The 24,602-nt window shown below is 36.5% G+C and overlaps 1 protein-coding gene across 1 annotated transcript in view; it reads left to right on the forward strand.

The window, feature by feature from the left end:
* Lrp1b (LDL receptor related protein 1B) overlaps window positions 1–24,602 on the forward strand; it is a 2,073,786-nt gene that overhangs the window by 2,024,303 nt on the left and 24,881 nt on the right. Inside the window, exons 84-85 of the mRNA XM_055599725.1 lie at window positions 15,368–15,542; window positions 20,424–20,528. Of these exons, the coding sequence (XP_055455700.1) occupies window positions 15,368–15,542; window positions 20,424–20,528 (280 nt within the window). The remainder of the gene's footprint in view (window positions 1–15,367; window positions 15,543–20,423; window positions 20,529–24,602) is intronic.

Here is a 24,602-nt window from a genome sequence, read left to right on the forward strand (position 1 = left end):
TTATTTTAGCACTTGTCTTCAGAGAAGCATGTGCTATAGTCAGCTGATAAGTTCACAGTTAGGCATTGTGGGAACTCTTACATCAATTATTTCCTGCTCTCAATTTAAAATCTCTTGTGGTGTTCAGAAAAGGAAATAAGCTGCAATAGGATAATTTAAAGAAACACAGGAATGAGCTACCTTTGCACACAGAAAGAGCACAGGATTCATCGTAAAGGAGTGATGTCCACATGGAAGTGGCATCTATGGGTGACATGAAGAGAAGATAGTCAGATGTAAGAAGACGTGAGGAATAGCATATGATGAGGAAACCTGGTGACATCCTGGGGAGGATTGCAGGGAACTGACCGTGCAGTAACCACACCACACATGCCAAAGCTTTAAAACACATGAATTTTTTTTATTTTATTAATTACACTTTATTCATTTTGTATCCCCCCATAAGTCCCTCCCTCCTCCCCTCCCGATCCCACCCTCCCTCCCCTTTCTGCATGCATGCCACTCCCCAAGTCCACTGATAGGGGAGGTTCTCCTCTCCTTTCTGATCTTAGTCTATCAGTTCTCATTAAAAGTGGCTGCATTGTCCTCTACCATGGCCTGGTAAGGCTGCTCCCCCCCTCAGGGGGAGGTGATCAATGAGCAGGCCAATCAGATTATGTCAGAGGCAGTCCCTCTTCCCATTGCTATGTAACCCATTTGGACACTGAACTGCCATGGGCTACACCTGTGCAGGGGTTCCAAGTCATCTCCACGAATAGTCCTTGGTTGGAATATGAGTCTCTGGGAAGTTCCCTGTGTTCAAATTATCTTGTTCTGTTGCTCTCCTTGTGGAGTTCCTGTCCCCTCCAGCTCTTACTATTTCCCACTTCTTACATAAAATTCCAATATTAAAACTTTTAAAGGACACTCCCTACATTAATTTTTAATAAATGGAAAACCAAATGAAATATCTGTTTTATGATAAAGGGAAATAAATATTACACTTTCAAATTATATATTAAAAATCAGCAAACAATCAGAATTAAATTTATATCATATTTAGAAACTTACTAATATTTTTACAGAATTATCAAATATGACAGCACAATTGTCAGTTAACTATTGTGCCTATATGGGCATGTGTGTGTGTATATATGTATGTATGGGTTCATGTGGATGGGTAGGAGTTTGCATGTATCGAAGCTAGATGTAAACCTCAGGAGCCATTTCCACTTTGTTCCTCCATCACCATTCATGTAATGGTATTGTTTTAGAGACAGTGTCTTCCACTGGCCTGAAACTCACAGGGTTGGCAACTCTGGATGACCCTTGTTTCCTAGAGACCTGCTTGACTTCTCTGTGCTGAGTTTGCAAGTATGAAACGCCTCCTTTCACATGGGTTCAAGTTATCACACGCAGGGTTTTACCTACCAAGTTATCTCCATAGCCCTTTAAGCAAAGCTTTTTCTTTATTTCATATATTTCATAGTTGTGATTCCAGTAATATGATTAAGTAATCCAAGAATCTGAATACAGACCGTTTGTTGATTGTTTCCAATTTTAAATCTTTGACAGTTTCATAGGTAAGGAACTGTAATCCTTTTCACTTTATTACTCCCTTCCCCCTTTCCGCTGGAACCTTCTCAATATGTCCAACTCCTTCTTTACTATCTTTTTGCATGTGATCCATTGGTGTAATTGGAGTTGCTTTCAGGAGTGTAGGCAGGAGATTATTGACCAGATTAATAACAGTTCATCAATGGCTGTGCCTCTGGGAAATTCAGGCTTCTGATAGCAGAGGTTGTTTTCCCTGCTAGCATCACCTGATGTTTGAGACACTAACCTCACCAGCTCTCTACATGCTTCAACTACACTCATGGGAAAAGGCTCGCTCTTATAGTCTTCTGTCACATTAACATATTAATACCCACTTCCAACATAAAGAAGAATATGCTTGCAAAGCCCCATGTACCAATGAAATGTAGACCTAACCTCACATGGACCTAGAGTGAATAAAATCTGCCACAGAAAAAAGTACAGTTTCCTAAGTGATGTGTATTGATTAAAAAAAAAAAAAAGCCATTCCTTCTTCAGAGACACCCACACTTCAAAATCTTTACTGTTAATTAAAAGATGAAATGATTCCAAAAAAGTCTGTGCTTGGAATTAAGTAAACTATGTAGATTCCCAAAGAATTATCTGCTAAAATGATTAGGCATTTGAAAACATCACAGGACATAAATCCAGAGAGACACATGCATAGATTAAACAAAAAATTTATTTAAGTCCTTTCTGACATCAAGTTGTTTAAACACAATCGCAGGATTCATGTTATTCTTAAAAAATCAAATATTATCTTCTTCTGGCCTGGCATGGCTGCACCCCCGTGGGGGAGGTGATCAGAGAGCCTGCCAGTGAGTTCATGCCAGAGAAAGTCCCTGCTCCCCTTACTAGGAAATCCACATGGAGACTGAGTCTTTTGATAGGCTAGGGTCAGATAGAAGGGAAAGAGGTTCTCTTCAATCAGTGGACTAGGGGAAAGGTATAGGGAGAGAAGAGGGATGTAGGCAGATTTGAGAAGAGGGAGGGGGCCACAGCCAGGATACAAAGTGAATAAATTGTAATAAATAATAATAATTAATAAAAAATCAAAATTTAATTTAAAAGTGATGTGGACATAGCACATAATAATTGATTTGAAATGTCTACAGATATGCTTAGAAATATTGCTATAAACCAGAAACCTTTAATCTAAACAGAACAGGAGTAAAATGATATAACCTTCTTATAATTAATATCATAATCTCCAAGTTTAACTCTTAGAGGTGTAATCACTGTAAAATATGAGAGTCTTATAAAAAAATCTAGCAATCTATTGGAAGCTAATACACTGCTTAAGTTTTATATTAGTGATAATTATAAATTTTTTATGAAAATGACAAGAAAGATTAAAGTTGGTATGCTATACTCAAATGAATTTCCACAATTTTAAGCCCATAGTTTCCAGGTCTGTAAAGAATCATGTTGGTAATTTGATGGGAATTGCACTGAATCTGTAGATTGCTTTTGGTAAGATGGCCATTTTTACTATGTTAATCCTGCCAAGCCATGAGCATGGGAGATATTTCCATCTCTGATATCTTCTTCTAATTCTTTCTTCAGAGACTTGAAATTTTTTTCATACAAGTCTTTGACTTGCTTGGTTAGCATTATACCAAGGTACTTTATGTCTTTTGTGGCTATTGTGAAGGGTGTTGTTTCCCTAATTTCTCCCTCAGCCCTTTTGTCTTTTGTATACAGGAGTGCTACTGATTTTTTTGAGTTAATTTTGTATCTGGCCACTTTGCTGAAGGTGTTTATCAGCTGTAGGAGTTCCCTGGTAGAGTTTTTGGGGTCGCTCACGTATACTATCATATCATCTGCAAATAGTGATAATTTGACTTCTTCCTTTCCAATTTGTATCCCCTTGATCTCCTTCAACTGTCTTATTGCTCTAGCAAGGACTTCCAGAACTATGTTGAAGAAATATGGAGAGAGTGGGCAGCCTTGTCTTGTCCTGCAGACTATCAAAGCAAATGCTGAGACTTATGGCCAACTGTTAAGCAGAGTGCAAGGAATCTTATGTAAGAAGTGGGAAATAGTAAGAGCTGGAGAGGACAGTAACCCCACAAGGAGAGCAACAGAACCAGAAAATTTGAACACAGAGGTCTTCCCAGAGACTCATACTCCAACCAAGTACCAGACATGGAAATAACCTAGAACCCCTGCACAGATGTAGCCCATGACATTTCAGTGTCCAAGTGGGTTCCATAGTAATGGGAACAGGGACTGCCTCTGACATGAACTGATTGGCCTGCTCTTTGATCACCTTCTCCTGAGGGGGGGAGCAGCCTTACCAGGCCACAGAAGATGACAATGCAGCCACTCCTGCTGAGATCTGATAGACTAAGATCAGAAGGAAGGAGAGGAGGACCTCCCCTATTAGTGGACTTGGGGAGGGGCATGTGTGAAGAAGGGGGACAGAGGGTGAGACAGGGTGGGTAGGATGAAGGGGCTTATGGTGGGGATACAAAGTGAATAAAGTGTAATTAATAAAATAAAAAAGTGCATTCAGATTAGCTCTAATGAATACAAAATTATATCACATAACTATAAATGTAATTTAAATTCATGAAAGTATCCAACAAATAACAATTAAAACAACAAAATTAATAATAAATAAATATCAGAGATGCAAAATGATGTTTGCATGGTATTGGTGCTCATTAAAAAAAAAAAAACTAGTGGAAGATACCCCCACCTGCTATGGACCATCTCATAGGATCCAATCCATTCAGGGTATGAGATCCTATTAGGAAAATGTTGCTAGTGCTGTGGATCTCAATCAGTGCGTCACGAGACCCCACTGGTGGTCAAACAACCATTAGACAGGGGTCACATAACAGATACCCTGCCTATCAGATATTAACAATGCAGTGCATAGCAAAAGTAAAATTTACAGTCAGGAAATAGCAAGGAAAAATAATTTTATGTTTGGTGTCCCTGCAACCAGAACTATATTAAAGGGTCACAGAATTAGGAAGGTTGAGAATCACTGCACTGCTGCAGAGATCAGGTGGCTGAACGTGAGTTTTGAGAAAACTTAAGCATTATGAATTATTCTAAATGCAGACATCAGTTTACCAGCACCTTTTGATGAAGGCGCTGCCTTTATTTTCTAGTACATGAGGTGACTGACTTCGTTATCAAATATCAGGTGTCCCAAATTATACTTATCAACGTGTTGGTTTTTATGCCAATACTATGCAATTTTTATTACCATAGCTCTGTAGTACAACTTGAAATCAGGGATAGTGATACCTCCAGAAGTTCTTTTATTATCCACTTTTTTTAAAGCTGTCCTGAGTTTTTTGTTTTTCCATATGAAGTTGAGAATTTTCCTTTCAAGGTCTGTAAAGGACGGTGTTGGACTTTTGATGGCAATTGTGTTGAGACTGTAGATTGCTTTTGGTAAGAAGTCCATTTTCACTATTTTAACCTTACTAAATCATGACTATTGGAGAGCTTATTATCTTCTGATATCTGCTTTAATTTCTGTCTTCAAAGACGTAAGGTTTTTATAACACATCTTTTACTTGCTTAGTTATAGTCACCCCAAGATATTTTATATTATTTGAGTGTATTATAATGTGTGTTATTTCTCTGATTTCTTTCTTAGTCCATTTGTCATTTTTGTATAGAAGGTTTATTGATTTTACTTTAAGCTATCTTTGTATCTAGCCACTTTAATGAAAGTATTATCAGATTAGAAGATATCTAGAAGAATTTTTAGGGTTATTGATGTATACTATCATATCATCTGAAAATAACCATAAGTTGACTTCTTCCTTTCCAATTCTTATCCCCTTCAGTTATTTTTTCCCTATAGCTAAAACTTCAAGTACTATGTAGAATAGATATGGAGAGAGTAGACAGCTGAGTCTTGTTCCTGGTTTTATTGGAATTTCTTTTAGTTTCTCTGCATTTATTTTGATGTTGGCTATAGGCTTGATGTAAATTGCCTTTATTATGTTTACATATGTCGCTTGTATTCCTAATCTCTTCAGTACTTTTATCATGAAAGAGTATTGGATTTACTTATTTATTTGTTTTGCTTTAACATTTCAACCAGTTTCCCCTCCTTCCTCTTGACCCAGTCCTGTCCCGAACATGTCCTCCTCCAACCCATCCATTGCTCCTCCTTTCTCTTTAGAAAAGTGTAGACCCCCCCCCCCATAGGTCTCATCACCCAACAAAGCATATCAAGTTATAGTAAGACTAGACACCTCCACTCCTAATAAGGCTAGACAAGGCAACTCAGTAGGGAAAAGGTCCCTATAGCAGGCAACAGAGTCAGAGATAGCTCCTGACCCCTCTGTTAGGAGTCCCACAAGATCAAGCAACACAACTGTATCATATGCACAGAGACCCTAGGTCAGTCCCATATAGACTTCCTGGTTTGTGGCTCAAGTTCTGTAAGATTCTATGGGTTCAGGTCAGTTGCTTCTATGGGTTTTCTTGTAGTAGGTTTGACCCTTCTAGCTCCTACAGTATTTCTACCCCTTCTCTGCAGGATTCCCCAAGCTCTGCCTAATGTTTGACTGTGGGCATCTGCATCTGTTTTTTATCAGTTGCTAGGTGAAGCCTCTCTGAAAATGAAGTATTGCAAAATGGAGTGTGAATAGAAATATGTAATTATATTATCTATGATCTATCAGGTGAATATTATGTATCATCTAAATGTCATCCACATATCTATCACTCATGGTATTACTCCATCTCTCTATTCATTCAGGCATTTTTACTCTATCATTGATCTGTCTGCCTATTTATTTAGTCCATCATCTATCCTTAAGTCATCATCTACCTATCTATCATTTATCTATCTATCTATCTATCTATCTATCTATCTATCTATCTATCTATCTATCTATCTATCTATGTATCTATCTATCTATCTATCCCATCTATGCATCTACCTATCTATCCTTTATTATACCTTTTTATTTACTATATTTACTTTATTGTATCTATCTACCTATCATCACCTATCAACTACTTTTCTATCATTAATATACCACCTGTTATCTACATATTATTTATAATTAATTTGTATGTTTGTCTATTTGTCACATGCATACATATAATCTTTCAATTTATCTCTCTATAATCCATAATCTATCATCTGTCTAAGCATATTATCAATTTGCAGCATGAACTAATAAAAAGCTTGGAGTAAGGTTAAATGCTCATAAAAATATATGAACATTGTATTTGGAATCTATAGACTGAAGCATGCAGGGATTGTGGTAAAAGAAAGGAAGAATAAAAAAAATCTATGAAATAATAAGATAAATAAGAGAAAAAGAAGGGATAAAGGGAGAGTGAAGTGAAGTGAAGAGGAGGAAACAGAAAATGAAGAAAGAGAGGGAGAAAGGGCAACCAAAACAAGTATGAGATAGGATGACAGGCAAAGATGGAATTTTCCAGGTTTTTTTAATTTTTATTTTATTTCTATTATTTACAGTTTATTCATTTTGTATCCCAGCTATAGCTCCCATCCTCCATCCCCTCTCAATCCCACTCTTCCTCCCTCTGCTTCTTCTATGCCCCACTCCCAGTCTAATGATAAGGGAGGTTCTCCTCCCCTTCCATCTTACCCTAGTCTATCAAGTCTCATCAGGACTGGCTTCATTGTCTTCTTCTGTGGACTGGTTAGGCTGCTCCACCTTCAAGTAGAGGTGAAGTAAGAGCCAGCCCATGAGTTCATGTCAGAAAGAGTCCCTGTTCCCATTACTATGGAACCCACTTGGACACTGACCTGCCATGGGCTACATCTGTGTAGGGGTTCTAGGTTAACTCCATCCATGGTCCTTGGTTGGAGTATCAGTCTCAGGAAAGACCCCTGTGCCCAGATTTTTTTTTTGTTCTGTTGCTCTCCTTGTGGTGCTCCTGTCCCCTCCAGGTCTTCCTATCTCCCCCTTCTTTCATAAAATGCCCTGCACTCTGTTCAAAGTTTGGCTTTGAGTCTCAGCATATGTTTTGATACTCTGCTGGGTAGACCATGTTCATAGCAGCTTTATTTGTAATAGCCAGAAGCTGAAAACAACCCAGATGTCCCTCAGTTGAATAATGGATACAGAAATTGTGGTACATTTACACAGTAGAATACTACTCAGCAATTAAAAACAAAGAAATCATGAATTTTGTAGGCAAATGGTAGGATCTAGAAAAGATCATCCTCAGTGAGGTATCTCTGAAGCAGAAAGACACACATGGTATATACTCACTTAAAAGTGGATATTAGACCTATAATAGAGGATAAGCATACTAAAATTTGTACACCTAAAGAAGCTAATCAAGAAGGAGGACCTTGGGTAAGATGATCAATCTTCATTCAGAAAGACAAATGGGATGGACATTGGAATAGGGAGAAAACAGGGATGAGGACAGGAGCCTACCACTGAGGGCCTCTCAAAGTATCTACCCAGCAAAGTATCAAAACATATGCTCAGACTCATTTTCTAGGTATTTTTGAGACAAAGTTTATCTGTGTAACAGCCTTGGCTTTCCTGGAACTTTCTTTGTAGATTAGGCTGGGCTTGAAATCACAGATTTCACAGAATTCAAAGAATTCATAGAATTCACAGATTTCTGCCTCTTTGAGTTCTGGGATTAAAGGCATGCACCATTGTGCCTGGTTGATCTTTTTTCTTCAATTGGTTTTATTTTGTATATGGAAGTATTTTATGTGCATAATATTTTTGTAATAATTAACAAAATGCTGATTTTGATATAATCCCTGAGGAGAAGGATGCCTCAGACTAGTCAGATAAGCATTCGTTTTCTCTAGTTAGTGCTTAACTAAGATGAATAAATGCTTGCCATTTATTTATTAAACCCACATTTGACACAGGAAGATATATTTAGCACTATGTAATATGTTTAATTGTCAAGCTCTACAAGACGTTGGAAGAAAATAAAAGTGAGAAAATTCCAATATTTCTAATTCTGTTTTTTTTTCTAATTAATGCTTTAATTTTTTAAAGAGACTACTTCCAGAAGTATAAGGAACCTCATTCAAGTTATTTTATCATCTTTCTAAACATCCGGATGTCTTGCTTAATATATGTATCTCTAGAGAAGGAAAGGCCATCTTACTTTTGTTAATGTGCTTATTTATCTCAGTATATTACCAGAGAACTTTCCAAATGTTTCCAACCCAAATCATCTATACATATAGTAATGATTTTAGAATGTCTTGCTTTGTGATTTTTTAGCTGTTGTTTTGTGTTTGAATGTAGATAAATGGATCTGGAGTTGAGTATGATCGATAATAAACAGATCAACCACCTAAATGGTGAAACATTTATTTCATGTTTAAACTTAATAGATAGACAGCCAATGTGTAACTTGAGATGAATTGGGAGTCTGAGAATGACCCTGATCTGTGTCTCTAGTATGAGAATTTTATGTGTCACTAAGCCCATAACCTAGGTTTTAGTGGAGTCATACAAGTAGCTTTGGTCTGCTACATGAAATCCTTTGTACTTCAATTGTTGCTAGGGCTTAAGATAGCCATAACATAGCATACTACTTTTTATTTGTGTACAATGGACAAAGAACCATAGATTTGTTGTAAATAATTATGAATATTTCTTTCAGAGAAAATACATGATATAATAACTAATATAACATTTCTTTTCAGGACATATTCCTATGTGTTTTCAAATTTCCATTCTGTCATTAATTCAATTATGATCCTTTTATGCCCTTTAAAAATTAGGCTGTACTTCAGTTTAACATGTAGAAAGGATTTAAGCATGAATGTTTAACCATAAGAATCAGTGCAGGCATCATTTTACTCAAAACAACTTTGATGATGTCAATGGAGTACTGTGGAAAATTGGGAGGTAAAGGATGGTTCACGATGCAATCTTTTCTGAGATTAGCATCTGTGCCTGGGATCACAGATGATTGTAGTGCCTGGTGATGTCATGTTGGTAGGGTAGCAAAGATCTGAATGTAGTCTCCAAGTCACTCGAATTTAGGACATTTTTTTTCTTTTTCTCATGTCATCCTGTCTTAAATATTCATTTAAAGTTTATAGAATACCGTTGTTGGCACACCTGGGAATTCTTCTACATTTTATACATACTGGGAAGCAATTGGAAACCTTTGTCCATCAGGTGATCTGGAGAATTAAGTTGTTAACCCTTGCTCAGTGGAATAATAGTGAGGGTTAAGGGCACATTATATGAAGCCTCAACTATCAAATGCTTATCAAATTATGAATTTAAAAGCCCATATCAGGCATTATGATTTAGAGGTTATATCAAAATTCTATGAAATAGTACAATAGTGTATATTTATGTGGTTGTATAATTTAGTATTCCCAGAAATAGCAATTACTGTCTTTCTAGGACCCCATTAATCGTACTGAATTTCTTTATATTCCTCTTTAAATCTATATTGTTTCTTTTTTGTTTTCTTCTACTTAAATTTTATATTTCAATAATACAATGCAAATAGATCATTAGTAAATAACTAAATATAACCACCAACACATATTATACACATACATTCATTCAAGACATTTTACTTATCTTGGCTTTCTGATCAAGAAAATTTGAGAAGGAATAAAGATGGAAACATACTGCAATAATTATTTTTCTTAAACGTTATTTCATTCTATTACAGAAAATGGTACATTTTTTAGCATTTAATCTATAATTTACCTAATTACAATATCAATAGTCTTTAATTATATATATTCTTCATTGTTGTTTAGGTTACAAAATTGTGTTTCATTGAGGTAGCCGTCATCAGAGTATTTGTGACATGTTTTTAACTGTTTCCTTAGCAAAGGTTACTTGTGTTGTGTTATTTTTTCCTATATATGCGTATATCTCAAATGTCTCTTTCAGGTTAGTAAAGTGATTAAATTTATTTGATAGACTGTTTTGTAGGAAGTAAAACACTTTCTTAGCAATAGTCTGTAGATGTATGCTGTGCATGCCTAGGTCAGCACTGACTCATGCTGTATTTGAGCATATTCAAACTAAATTTCTCTGCTCCCCTTTCCCAAACCTCCTCCAGTTCATCTCCTTTGTTATTTTAAGTACTTTCAGTTCTATTATAATGTCATATATATGTGCTTTATATGAGGTTTTATATGTATTATAGATCCACAAACATGTGAATACATGAAATGTCTTTATTAGATTATTATTTAAAATTACTTTCCTAACAATAGCTATTATTATACTGTTTAAAATTAGAAAGAAAGGTTAGTTCGTGAGGGAAACTCTGCTAAAAGTGCATATATGCATGGGTCTAATCAAAATAAAAGGAAATCCTTGTTGTCTGTGTGCCCGTGTCAGTCAAGCACAGTTAGCATGACATGTCCTGCTTTGGGAGGAATTATTACCACTTCATTCTGATTTTCCTACTATTTAATGTTTAGTAACATCTAACTTGTCAATGATGACATATAAAAAGATAGAAAGCTATGAGACTTTTGCAAAAATAGGGTCAAACAAATGATAATGCATAGAGAAAATATCAATGCATTTTGTATAAGAAAATTGTCCTTAAGTTATAAAAATACTGATTTTAAATGAAGGAAGAAGTAATCTGGAAAGAATTAGAAGAAGAGGATATATATGGTCAAAATACATATAAAATTCTCAGAAAAATTATATGTATTTTGAAAAATAAAATAATTTAAAAATTTTTGTATACGGAAAGTAGTGAATTCTCTTAATTGCCTCTTATATGTGATTTGAAGAAATTAGAGATTGATTAGCTTCCTTGCCTGTTTTAAAGTTCATCTTGGAAGGAGCATACTTTGGTTAATATTTATTTTGGTTACATTTTATGTATGTGTGCACATGGCAGCAAGTGCCTACAGGGGCCAGAGGCACCGTTTAGCCCTGGAGCTACATTTACGGCTGTATGTGAGCCACATGCTGTGGGTAATGAAATTCAACTCAGTTTCTCCACATGCTATGGAAGGAGTGGTAACCAAGATGAAGAGAATGCAGTTCTCAGAAGTCGTAATCCTCAATCAAAACAGAACATATAAGACTTTCAAAAGACAGACCCCATGAAGAGCTCATCAGCCAGACTGTGCGGATCAACCTTGTTCTGAATGCCTCCTCACTTTGGCATGCAAGACCTGTGTTTCGAATATCTCCAAGAAAAGTCCAAGAGTATGCCTGTTTTAGAAGGAGAAAATGGTTAACTTAGTAAAATGCAACTTGGAGTTCTTTACTAACCTGTTATTCATATATCTGTTTATTCAAAAAATTGAACATGAACAAGCACTTTTCTGACATTTTTTAGATTCTATTTTATATTGTGAAACCGATCATCTGCAGGGTATGAGGTACATATGACAAACCTGGACAAGGGCACATAACATTAAAGGATAGGGCACCACTTTTTTTTATTCTTTAATTATACTTTATTCACTGTGTATCCCCCCTGTGGTTCCCTCCCTCCTCCCGTCCCAATCCCTCCTTTCCTCCACCCTCTGCATGTATGCCCCTCCCTAAGTCCACTGATAGGAGAGGTCTTCTTTTCCTTCCTTCTGATCCTAGTCAATTAGGTCTCATCAGGAGTGGCTGCATTGTCTTCTTCTGTGGCCTGATAAGGCTGCTTCCCCCTCAGGGGGAGGTAATTAAAGAGCAGGCCAATCCGTTCATGTCAGAGACAGTTCCATGTTCCTATTACAGTGGAACCCACTTGTATACTGAATTGCCATGGGCTACATCTGTGCAGGGGTCTTAGGTTATCTCCATGCATAGTCCTTGGTTGGAGTATCAGTCTAAGGAAAGACCCCTGTGCTCAGATTTTTTGGTTCTGTTGCTCTCCTTGTGGAGTTCCTGTCCTTTCCAGATCTTACTGTTTCCCACTTTTTTTCCTAAGATTCCCTGCACTCTGCCCAAAGGTTGCCCATAAGTCTCAGCATCTGCATTGATAGTCTGCAGGGCAGAGCCTTTCAGAAGTCCTCTGTATCAGGCTCCTGACTTGTTCCCTCTTTTCTCCTTCTTCTGATGTCCATCCTTTTTGCCTTTTTGGAAAGGAATTGAGCATTATAGCAAGAGTCCTCCTCTTTATTACTATCTTTAGGTATACAGATTTTAGTAGGTTTATCTATAATACATGTCTATATGAGTGAGTATATACTGTGTGCATCTTTCAGCTTCTGGGATAGCTCACTCAGGATGATCTTTTCCAGATCCCACTATTTACCCGCAAATTTCATGATTTCCTTGTTTTTTTTTTTTATTGCTGAGTAATATTTCATTGTGTAGATGTACCAGAATTTGTGCATCCATTCCTCCACTGAGGGGCATCTGGGCTGTTTCCAGCTTCTGGCTATTACAAATAAGGCTGCTACAAACATGGTTGAGCAAATGTCCTTATCATGTACTTGAGCCTCTTTTGCCAACCCTATATCTGACAGAGGACTAATATCTAGTATATATAAAGAACTAAAGAAGCCAAAAAGCAGCAAACCAAGTAATCCAATTAAAAAATGGGGAACAGAGCTAAACAGAGAATTCTCAATAGAGGAATATCGAATGGCAAAGAAACACTAAAAGAAATGCTCAACCTCATTAGCCATCAGGGAAATGCAAATCAAAACGACCCTGAGATTTCACCTTACACCCATCAGAATGGCCAAGATGAAAAACTCAAGAGACAACACATGCTGGAGAGGTTGTGGAGAAAGGGCAACCCTCCTCCACTGATGGTGGGAATGTAAACTTGTACAACCACTCTGGAAAGCAATCTGGCACTTTCTCAGACAACTAGGAATAGCGCTTCCTCAAGATCCAACTATACCACTCGTAGGCAGCAATAGATCACTACTTTTAAGACATAAAAACTGGATCATTAAAAGTCTTCAATGGAAAAAACAAGTTCTTACCCTCGTTGGTAAGTGAACTAGAATCTCCCTCCAGCCAATTTCAGCTCACTTGTTTTTAAGCAAAGAAAACACTTTTTTTTTTTTTTTTAGTGAATTATAATATATATACAAAAAATCTTGAAATCACAAGAATGCAATTTACTAATTTTTTCAGGTATTTACACTTTTTCGTTAGGCCTTTGACTAGCCCCTAAAACTCTGTACCTTTATTCCTTTTATTCTCCACTTTCCAAATTCTCACTGAATACCGCAGAAATGATTGGAGCCTTATTCTATACTGACAAGCTTAAAGAATCAATGGCAGGGATTCACAGCCTGTACGTCCTACATGTGGTTTTGATGAAGTATATAGCACAGAAGCCTGTTAGGAAACCTATTAGGATGACCTTGCAAAGATTCCTAGAGGACTGCAGAAGTCATGCCAGCAAATGAAACTAAAACACTTATGGTGATGGCTAACAGGGTTTTCTCACAATATGTTTCTAAAAACTATTTGATACAGGTCTTCAGAGATTCTTCACTGGCCGATGATTATTCCAGGTGGCTATCATGGCATTTGATATGATTCCCACACCCCACCATAAAGCACAAGCAGATCATGTGTTGTAGGCACTGTGCAGCCACAAACTACTCCACAGTATAAAGATGCCAGTACCCGTTTAGTGTTTGGAATTCCAAGCCTCTAACATTTTGAAAATACAACACTCCTTACACTCATCTTAAACACAGGCTGATGGGCTTAAATAATGAATCTAAACACAGATATTTAGAATAGCACAACAGCAAAAGTAAGTGCACTTAAAACAAACTTTCATTAATACGAAACAAGCCTGTCACTAACTTTATATTCTCCCTAATTTAATAAAGGACTAGGCAAGCATATAAACATGAAAATTACAAATGGTATTTTAATTTTCCTCACCCACCATCATTGTCCTTTAGCAGGTTACAGTTTGTAAATTATGTTTTTAATCTCAGTTAATCTCATTTGACATTACATAACAGTTAAATAGCTAAAAGAAAATTGCTGCCTCCAAATACAAACCCTGGCGTAAATTTAGTTAATTTTTTAAAGTTTTTTTTTCTTTTTACTATGAGTTTAAATATTTCAAATTTTGAAAGCTGTGTTACATTCATATATGAACACATACAGAGCTACTTGCTTTTCAAGTCACTGAAGCACAATGCTTGTGAATGTATGTTAATAGTTTAATGTTCAAGTATCCCTTTGATGAACTATGAGTGTTCAAGAGGGAACGCTTGAGGGAATTATTCCTTTGTTATAAAGAAACCTGTCTTTAATGCTTGATAAGAATGATCTTCTGAACTGAAAGCTTGGGTTAGAAGGGAAGGTTTCACTTGGCGGTAGGGTTGTTTAATGTCACATAGGAGAACTGAGGAAGATAAGATTTCTCTGTCACTTTCAACCCATGAAGCATCAGCCAAATTTGCACTCAGGGTTTTTTTTTTTTTTTTCTTTATATGCTCACAAAACGTTCTATAGCTCTAAGAATAGACAGAGGAAAGAAGGGCAACAGTGATTGGCTTCTAAGGAAATCTCAAGCATTCTGCTCATGGGCTTGCACTACTCATTGGAAGGAAAGCTGAGAAATCTTAAGTTTTCAAGTAAAAAAAATAGAGAGCTTATCAACTAACATTGCATTGCATCAGTATAAAACTTAACCTGCCTAGAAGGATGAAATGGAACCCGGCTTAGAAACAGAGACAGAGAGAGGAATCATGGTATTATCAGAGAAGTCTCTTTTGTATATTATACAAGCTGATTTTAAAATTTCTTTTCCCTATTATGTATGACTTTTCCATATTGAGCAAAATAGTATCACTTATAAGAAAGAAAAAAAATATCTCATAGCATCATTTAAATGTTTGGTTCTTCCTTTTTCCTAGATGTGTGCCACCACTATTGTGTGAATTCAGAATCATGTACCATTGGGAATGATGGAAGTGTTGAATGTGTCTGTCCAACACGCTACGAAGGACCGAAATGTGAGGTTGACAAATGTCTGCGATGCCATGGGGGACACTGTATAATAAATGAAGACAGTGAAGATATAGTTTGCAAGTAAGTAAACATCTGACTTGATTTATGAAGCCTCTAAATCAAAGACACAAGGTTCAGAAATAAACTGTGAAATCACTGTAATTTTCTTATTCTAAAATTTTGCATGTCCATCAGTTTGCTTTGTAAAGCTAGAAATGAAGTTCAATTAAGCTCACTCTTTAATACCTATGCAAATACCCGATTTACATGACCACCAATGGTATTTTGAGATTACTCCAGATATAAAATATACTCAAGAAGTAAGCAATAGCAGAAATATATTCAGAAACATCTATGTAGAACTAAGGATAGGACAATGTTTGCCTATGGTTTGCCAATGGTTTAATTCATAGCAACAGAAGAAGAGGAAGGGGAGGAGTGGAAGAAAGATCAGAGGAGGAGGAGAAAAAGGAAGAGGGAGACAAAGAGGAGGAATAGGATGAATGGTGGTGGCAGGAGACACAGAAGAGATCAAGATGAAAGAAAAAGGCAATAATAGGTAACTAAAAGATCTCAGGGTGCTAGCTCACAAGTCCAAGGTCACCTTGGTATGCAAAACCAGTGACATGGCTCAGTAGGTAATCCTAGAACCACCTGTATTTTCACATATTATTTATTTTACGTTTTATTTAGTTTTAGATTTTTATTAAGTAGTTCTATTTTGACAATAAAAAGTTTCAAGACATGGCAGTGCACACGAGTAATTGTTACAGTCAATAAGGTGAGGTAAGGAAATACATAAAATTGTAGGACAAGTCTGATCATATGAGTTCAGTCGCCCCACCTGCGTGTTAGAAGGAGAGAAGCAACTCCCAAAAATTGTCTTCTGAACTCCTTACCCAGAGCCTATTGGATGCTTAGATGACAGCTGTAAGCATGTGGAATGTTAGCATAGGCTTTTAGTTATTTCTCTTTAAGAGCCACAGTGAGTAGACTGAAATTTTGTGATTTTTTTTCCTGATTAAATATCTTCTCTTTTGAGATTATAATTTTATTTTATTGGGTTTAGTTGATCTTTTTCAGGGAGAAGTAACATATACCTCCAATGGACATAAGCACTAAGATATTTCTTTTCTTGTTGCTTTTTTTTTTTTTAATTTGTCTATAAGTAAATGGGACTAAGTAAATGAGAGCAGAAATGAGGAGCTGAGGCTCATGCTCTTCAGTTTGTATCATGAAACAAATTCTTCCCATGAGGTGGAAGGTCAGTGTTCATGCCAAAGTACATTGAACAACCCTCTAAAAGCAGGGTCTGTATAGGACTGGATTCTGTCATTGACTTTGGTTAGGAATGTAATGAATGAGAGAAAAAGACAGAACAGTATGCCATAAAGGATCCCTGCCACTGGGAACTTAGGGGTTGTAAGATGAGTTACGTCACTCTGGCAAACAAGATCCAATAAAGTTTTATTATAGGCAATGTCGACAAGTTTTATTTATTTACTTGTTTTATTCATTCTCACTTTAGAATTTACTGTAAATGTGCTGTGTGTTATCTTTATGAATGATATATGCTAAACCTAGCAATTTGGATAATTTAAAAGTATACTCTTTATAAGTAAAGTAATTAAAATATAACCGATATTTCTTCAATAAGTACATAAAATCAAAATGAATCTTCACATGTATCTTCCATGTCTCGTGTCTATGAAAAATTCAACAATTCTTAATTATGAAAGAACTTGACTTCAGTTTGTAGATGGAGTTTTTTCTTTTTGTTTTTTGTATTTTAGCTTTTTTGTTTTAAACAAAATAAGATATAATAAGATAAAACAAAACCATCACATCAAAGTTGTACCCTGTAAATCAACAGGAGGAAAAGAGCCCCAAGAGAAGTCACAAGAATCAAAGACCCACTTGTTCACACATTCAGAAGTCGCATAAAAATACTAAACTGAAAGCTGTAATATATATGCACTGTGGACCCTGTTTCAGACTAGTGAAGGCCCTGTTGCATCAGCGATACAAATTCATACGAGCCTTGCTCACTTGATTTAGAGGGCCTAGTTATCCTGGTGTTCTCCATCCCCTCTGGCTTCTACAATTTTTCAACTCTATTCTTTACATGATCTCTGACCTTTGAGGGGAGGGATTTGATGAAGACCTCCCACTAAGAGCCATGTATTCCAGTGTCTCACTTTCTTCATAATGTCTGGCTGTGGGTCTCTTTATTTGTTCCCAGGTGGTGAAGATGGAAGTTAGGTAGTGATCTATGAGTAGAGCAGAAGATAATTAGAAGTCATCTTTTAATCTTATTAATTTTACTTTTATTTATTTATTTATTTATTTTATTTTTAAATTTTATTTATCATTTATTTATTTATTTTGAGACTCGATTTCTCTGTGTAGCCTTGGCTGCCCTGAAAATTGCTCTGAATAACAAGTTGACATTGAAATCATAGAGATTTTCCTGCCTCTGCCTCCCAAGACACGGACACCCAGATTACTTTTTAATTTTTATTTATTTACTCATTTATTCATTTGATCAGTAGTAATTTGTTTTAACTTAGGTCTCTGGGCTAGTCTCCGCTTCTTAGTCACCTAAGAAGTGCAGAATTTGGTGTGATCTCATGGCAGGCTCCATAAGTCAAATCAGATATTGGCTGGTTACTCCCACTAGCATATTGTGCAGGCAGGACAGAATGTGGATCAAAGGTTACATGACTTGGTTGGTGTTTGTGTTATATTTTGGTTGCCTGCAGTGTACTTTCCCGTACCCAAGACGTTAGAAGATAAGCATAAATGTTCTATGTAGACACCAGATCAAACGCTTCATGTTTGACGAGATGTGTGGGTGTTATCTTCAGCAATGGGGCCTTGCTGTTAGTCTGTGGAGAGCAATCTGTTGCCTTGGAAACAGTCTGCATGGGTCGAGGATTTCCATGGGACCCCGTTGGGCAACAACTCAATTGGATGGAACCTAGTCAGGGTTCTATGAGCTAAAAACACAATTTTAGATTAGATCCTTGAAAAAGTTCTGTTATTCTGTGGTGAATATAATCAAAATAATAGTGTTTCTCTTAATAATTGGAGGAGAAAAAGAAGAAAATAAAAAATGTTGAGACTTAAATATCCATATCATTATATATATATATATATATATATATATATATATATATATATACTCTTTAGAACTATCTTCAAATTTTAACACTGACCGAAGTTAATGCAGCTAGTACATTATCAGCAGCCATACAACCTACAGAAACACAGGTGAACATACACATAATAATGCAATTGTGGACACCAGGGTTAATAACCTATCATTTTTCAGGCATCTTAATGTCATTAGGAAATTCCCTAAAAGGCATGTACTGCAATAGTTATATACCTTAAGGAATATAAAACGACCAGTTACTGAAACTGCATTCTGACTTTATCATCAAGATCATGTCTAGAGTTAGGAAAGGGTGTTTTACAAAAATCATTCATCATGGAAAGTTATGAATTGTTAATGGACCTGAAGCCTGATTTCATTATCATGGTCATGTCGGGACTTATGAAAGAACTGATTTTGCTATCAGATTTTGACAAACACCAGCATGAAATTACGATCCACTCTAAGGCAACATGTGTACAGCTGTCTTACAGCACTTCATGAAGAACATCAGATTCTCTAGTAATCTTGAACACAGGTATACTTCTTTCCCCCATTTTCTCAGGGTTATTCCATGAACAATACAGTTGTTTGTTTAAAATATAAATCAGTGTGGTTTTTTTCTCATACCATTTTCCCATGAAGGGAGATAGTATCTGTTCTCATCTCAGACATGTAATTAGCCTCTAAGGTACAGTTTTCAAGAACAACCTGTATTACTCCTGCACTCTTAGTTTTAGATTTTCACTGACTAGCTCTATTTTGACAATAAAAAATTTGAAGATATAGTAGCTCATATCTGTATGTTCTGCATTCAATACAGTAAGGAAGTAGGACTTAACATAAAATTCTAGGCCAGTGTGGTCTTCAGAGTAACACCTTGAACAAAACATAACAAAACAAAACAAAACAAAACAAAATGTTTGGCATTGGGTTTAATATGTATTTCACATTTGAACTAACTTTACTTATTTTCAATTACATTTAATTGTATGCATGTACAAAATGTGTGGGGTACATTAATGTCACATTATGTACATGGAGGCCAGTGGACCACTTGTGAGAGTTGCTAGTCATGTGCTTGGGTCATCATCTTACCTTCATCTGCTCAACCATTTTTTCAAACCTAAGACCACATGGCCACCTGACATTTCCCAAATGCTGAAGCAGAACCAAGATAATTCCTTGGGATTACTGCCTAACCAGTTTGTGTAATTTTTAACCTTCAGGGCCAATGAATTCCTGTCTTGAAAGAGGTGGATAGTGTTCCTGAGGATGAAACACAATGTTGTTCTCTGACCTCGATATACACAACATAAATGCATATACAATTGTACAAATACATGTTCCTCCATAATATGAACAAATACATGTACTTAAAAAACAGTTGTAATCCCAACATTTCTCTCTAGAAAACACTAGAGGGAGAACAAATTAGTGTAGTACTTCTGTAGTGCAGCATATAACTCACACTGATGTTACCAAGTCCTAGTTAACTGAAAAAGAAATTCATAATGCGCTTTTAACATGTAAATAATAAACAAGGGTATTTTCTAAATGTGTGTTTAGCTGCTTTGCATTTTGATCAAAGGGGTTGAAAATTAGCAAAATATCAAAATAATCCATTATTATAATAAATAAAAGTTTGCCTCCAATAATCTACTGCCTAAATCTAAAATTAGATTTAGGCAGACACTATAATGTTCTGAGATGATTCACATTCTAGTCTGCAGGTATTTTGTGTCATCCCTCAACACCACTAATGCTGGTAACAATGTTTTCTCTTTTTCCTGTATTTGCTGCAGCTGCACTAATGGAAAGATTGCCTCTAGCTGTCAATTATGTGATGGCTACTGTTACAATGGTGGCACATGCCAGCTGGACCCTGAGACTAGTGTACCTGTGTGTGTGTGAGTATCTACTGATGTGGGTAACTTGAGACAGGACTGCATGTAGGCAGTCTCTCTTGCAATGTTTTCATTTCTGGGACTATACTTCTTAAGTGAGTACGCCATGAACATCTCATTGGCTTGTGAGCTACCTAATTACTTTCTCATCAGTTCGTTAAAGACCTCATGAAGAGTACCTCATTCAGTTCCTAGCATCACATCATTTCAGACATTCATAGTTTTTCAGCTTGGAAATGCTGGGAAAACTTCTGGTTTTAGTAACCCTATTAGCTATGTGAAACAAACAGATGTGTGTGTGTGTGTGTGTGTGTGTGTGTGTGTGTGTGTGTCTGTGAATTCCTCAGTACTTAGAGCTATCCTTTTTAAAAGACCTTCCTGTTTTCAAATATATAATGCTATTTGATGTTTCTATCAGGTTCAGAGTATGACATGATATAAACCAATTAAGCCCTCGGCTCTTTCAGAGTACATTATGTACAGCTGGGTTGCTAAAGACCCAGGGAAAGCAGAGATTCTCAATGTTCCTATAAAATCTGTAATTTAATATTTTCCTCTTCTCAGCCTGCTGATTTTCTTCAGCAGACCACCTAAAGCTGTTTTCACTGATGTGGTCAATGCATTGAGTTTTGTTCTAACTGCGTAAGGGGATGGTGGCCACACATCAATCCAATCAGCATCCCGTTCCACAACTCATTAGAGGAACATGTATCCAGTGTGTATTTGAGGGAGGCAAGCATTCCTGGGAAGATTTTCCTCTTATGTTACTCTCTATGTATAACATAAATTTAAGCATATATGGCAAAAAAAAAAGTCAGACGCTTTATTCAGTTGTATTTTACTAAAATTCTGCAGATGCTCTGTGGGGTTTAAAAGTCAGCGCTGTGACCAGAAAGAGAACCCTTGTGATCACTACTGTCAGAATGAGGGGATTTGCACTTTAACCGCGTTTAATGAGCCGAGATGCAAGTAGGTTTAACCTTCCACTTACCGCCGCGCTTCCTATGACATCATTTCAGGCCACAGTCCATTGGTTTCAATCATGCACATCCACATACATTTCACGGTGTATACTTAATCTCAGGGCTCATCTCTGTCACATGTAATTAACCTGTGCTTTGCTCACAGATAACTGTGTATACCGCAGACTGCTAGAGTGTGTAGAAATATAGCATGTGATGAAAAAGCTGCTTATCCTGCTTCATAACAACACGTATCCAAGAAGGACAGAAACAGCTGCTTTATATTTGGAATAGTCATTTTTTTTTTAGGTTAGACATTTTTATTTGAAAAACTGACTGGATAATATACTGTTTGTTTCCTAAATTTATGTTGGAAACTGTACAGCTTGCTAATAAAAGAAATAATGCATGCCAAACATTTCAAGAAACTTAATTTCTTTATAGTTTACATCATTCTTCCTTTATTCAACTTGTGGTGACTTGGGTATCCATGGAAGGCAAATTCCTATTTTCTCATTCCAGGATCACCTTTGGACTTATCACAGTAGATTTTACTTTTGCCATGTGGACTAGAGCTGTAGGGATAACCCATATCTGATGTGTTTCTTTTCTTTCTTTCTCTTTTTTTGAAGGTTATAAATGCTTTATTATTGTTATTTTTTTAAACAGAGGAAGGTTGGGGTAGGTGGCCACGGGGTGATTTTATCACCAAGAGCTGGAGTCTAGGCTCTTTCACAGAATGTAGGCAGAGCCCTCCACATAGCTATGTGATTCTTCTTATAATCCAGCTTAGTCACTGAAAGAGGATTCACTATCTGAACTCTCCTCTATGGCTCTTTCACTCTCACCTTTAGGCACTGGAGCATCTGGCTTCTCAAGAAGCTCTGGATCTAGTCCTTCTGATATCATTTTGTTTCTTAATACTCAGTGTTAAAATCAGCAGTTCTGATTGCCACGTTAGAGCATCCTTGCTGGAAGTGGGGTCAGCCTGCCTAATAAAAGCAAAAATCACAGTCACGTTAAAATTCCAGCATTTCATTACCAAACCTCAGCTATTTTGCTGCAATAAGCTGTTAGGGTTGTGAGTCAGAAGCCTAAAAAATGGAGAAAGCTTTTTTTTTTTATAAACGTAGTCCCTTTTAAACCAAAAGGGGATGTTCTGAATATCAGGGGCCCTAAAATAAAAGTTTTGGTGCCACTTCAGGGAGAAAATGCTTAATTCTGTGTTTGCATAGAGGGAAGAATAGACAAAAAGTGATTCTTCAGTTACTGAGTTCAGAGTAATCGTTGGCCAAAAGATAATGGGAGACTCATTTTAGGTTAGTTTTATCATTTCTGTAATCTCTGTCCCCAAAATAAGCCTTGCTTTATGCTGTCAGTGTTCCACTACTCCTGGGCAAAGTCTGCACACCATAGGAGCCCTGGCTTGACTCTTTATCATAAACACATACCCAGATTACTTCCTGTGCAAGAATTCCTTATGTCACCACAGTAAGATACTCAAATGGCTGCAGCAGCCCACGGTAATATTTAATTTTAAGCAGCCAGCACCAGGGACTAATAATCAGAGTAGCTGGTAAACTCAGGTGGAAAATGTAGTAAATACAAGAGCTTAGGGTCTGTCTTTTATTTTTATATAGCCATATCTCTGTATCTACTTGTCCTTAAGGAAGTTGGGTCTGCACTTGGACTTTTCTATTCCCTTCATTTTTTTTTTTTAGTAAGCAGAAGAAGTAATTATAGTAAATATGATGCACACTTCAGTTAACACATAAGAGAAAGTCATATTTTCATTTGCCCAATAAGTCATTAAACAAATATAAATAACCAATGGGTAAAACATTTGTCAATTTAGATAGCTTAACAGTCATAAAACCTGACTCAGAAGTAGACTGTGTAATCCCCACATTTTATCTGCACTCTTATATTGTCTAACTGCTGTTCCCTGTTCAGGGTGACACACTGTGGTCGCACAAGCCTGACCACCCATGCCCCATTTGGGAACTCTGAGCTGTATCGCTTCCTCTGTACTGTAAACATCCCAATATATAATGCTGAAGAACCTAAAATTCATTTTGATAGATGAGTGGCTTTTAAGAAAAAATAAAATAGTTCATTAATTGTTACAGTAGAAAAATGATGAAAGTGCCATGTAAAAACAGCTGAATAAGGATTAATTCATAAATCCAAATGAGGGAGTCTAAGGCCTTTTAGGTGTTAATGATATTTTGAAACAAAAATTGTAGGAGTTTTAGAAGTGACAGAGAGCTGAAAAGGTGAGGAAAGTGTAGCATGTTTAAAGTAGACTTGACATGGAAGCCACAGAACAGGTTATTGAGGGCAAAATACCACTGGGCAAGGATGCTGAAAACACTGTATGAGAGGTATTTGCTGCTGCGAAGATTAACTGAGAAGAAATACAAACCGGAGAAGTTTATCCAGGAGCAGTTTCAGTCCCACAAAGATGCGCATTATATGTATCTCACTGTATTGGGAAAGGCATCTGTTGAGAGAAGTGTTTGAAGCCCTTATACAGAGAGAATCCACAAAAGGCGGGGAACTTTAAGGTGAGGCTGTAAGGAACAGCCAAGATTTCCTCCTCATTGTTTAGTTTAGGAATTCAATGAAGGAAAAAAGAATATAAGACCAGAGAAACATATTTTTACAATGTGAAATACTGAGCCATTAAGAATATTGTTCTTATTGAAGCCCTGTTTTTAAGTGCTACAGTAGTAGGAAAAGAAGATCGGATTTGCTCTCATGTTCATGGCTCCTTGGAAGGAAGTTCTTAGTATATGAAAAGTCAAATAAATCTTAGGTATTTTAGCATAGTTATAATTTCTATAGTTCTAACATGGAACTAAATGTAAGTAGAGCTTAATAGCACCTATAGTCCTATACAATACAAAACAATATACCTAAAGTGCTACACAGGTCCTCAAGTATCTTTCTAACAAACAAATCTTATGTGGGGAAATATTTAGGAAAGAGGATTTCAGCCTCATCTCTAATGGCAGTGATTCTAATCTTCAGGGAAAACATATGTACTATTTCATCTAAAACCTTTATAGCAAACAAAAGCTGCTACCAGAGACTCAATCTGGTGCTTGCTTTA

This window comes from Psammomys obesus, unplaced genomic scaffold, assembly GCF_907164565.1.
Source record: "Psammomys obesus unplaced genomic scaffold, mPsaObe1.curated_primary_1811, whole genome shotgun sequence".
Lineage (NCBI taxonomy): Eukaryota > Metazoa > Chordata > Mammalia > Rodentia > Muridae > Psammomys > Psammomys obesus.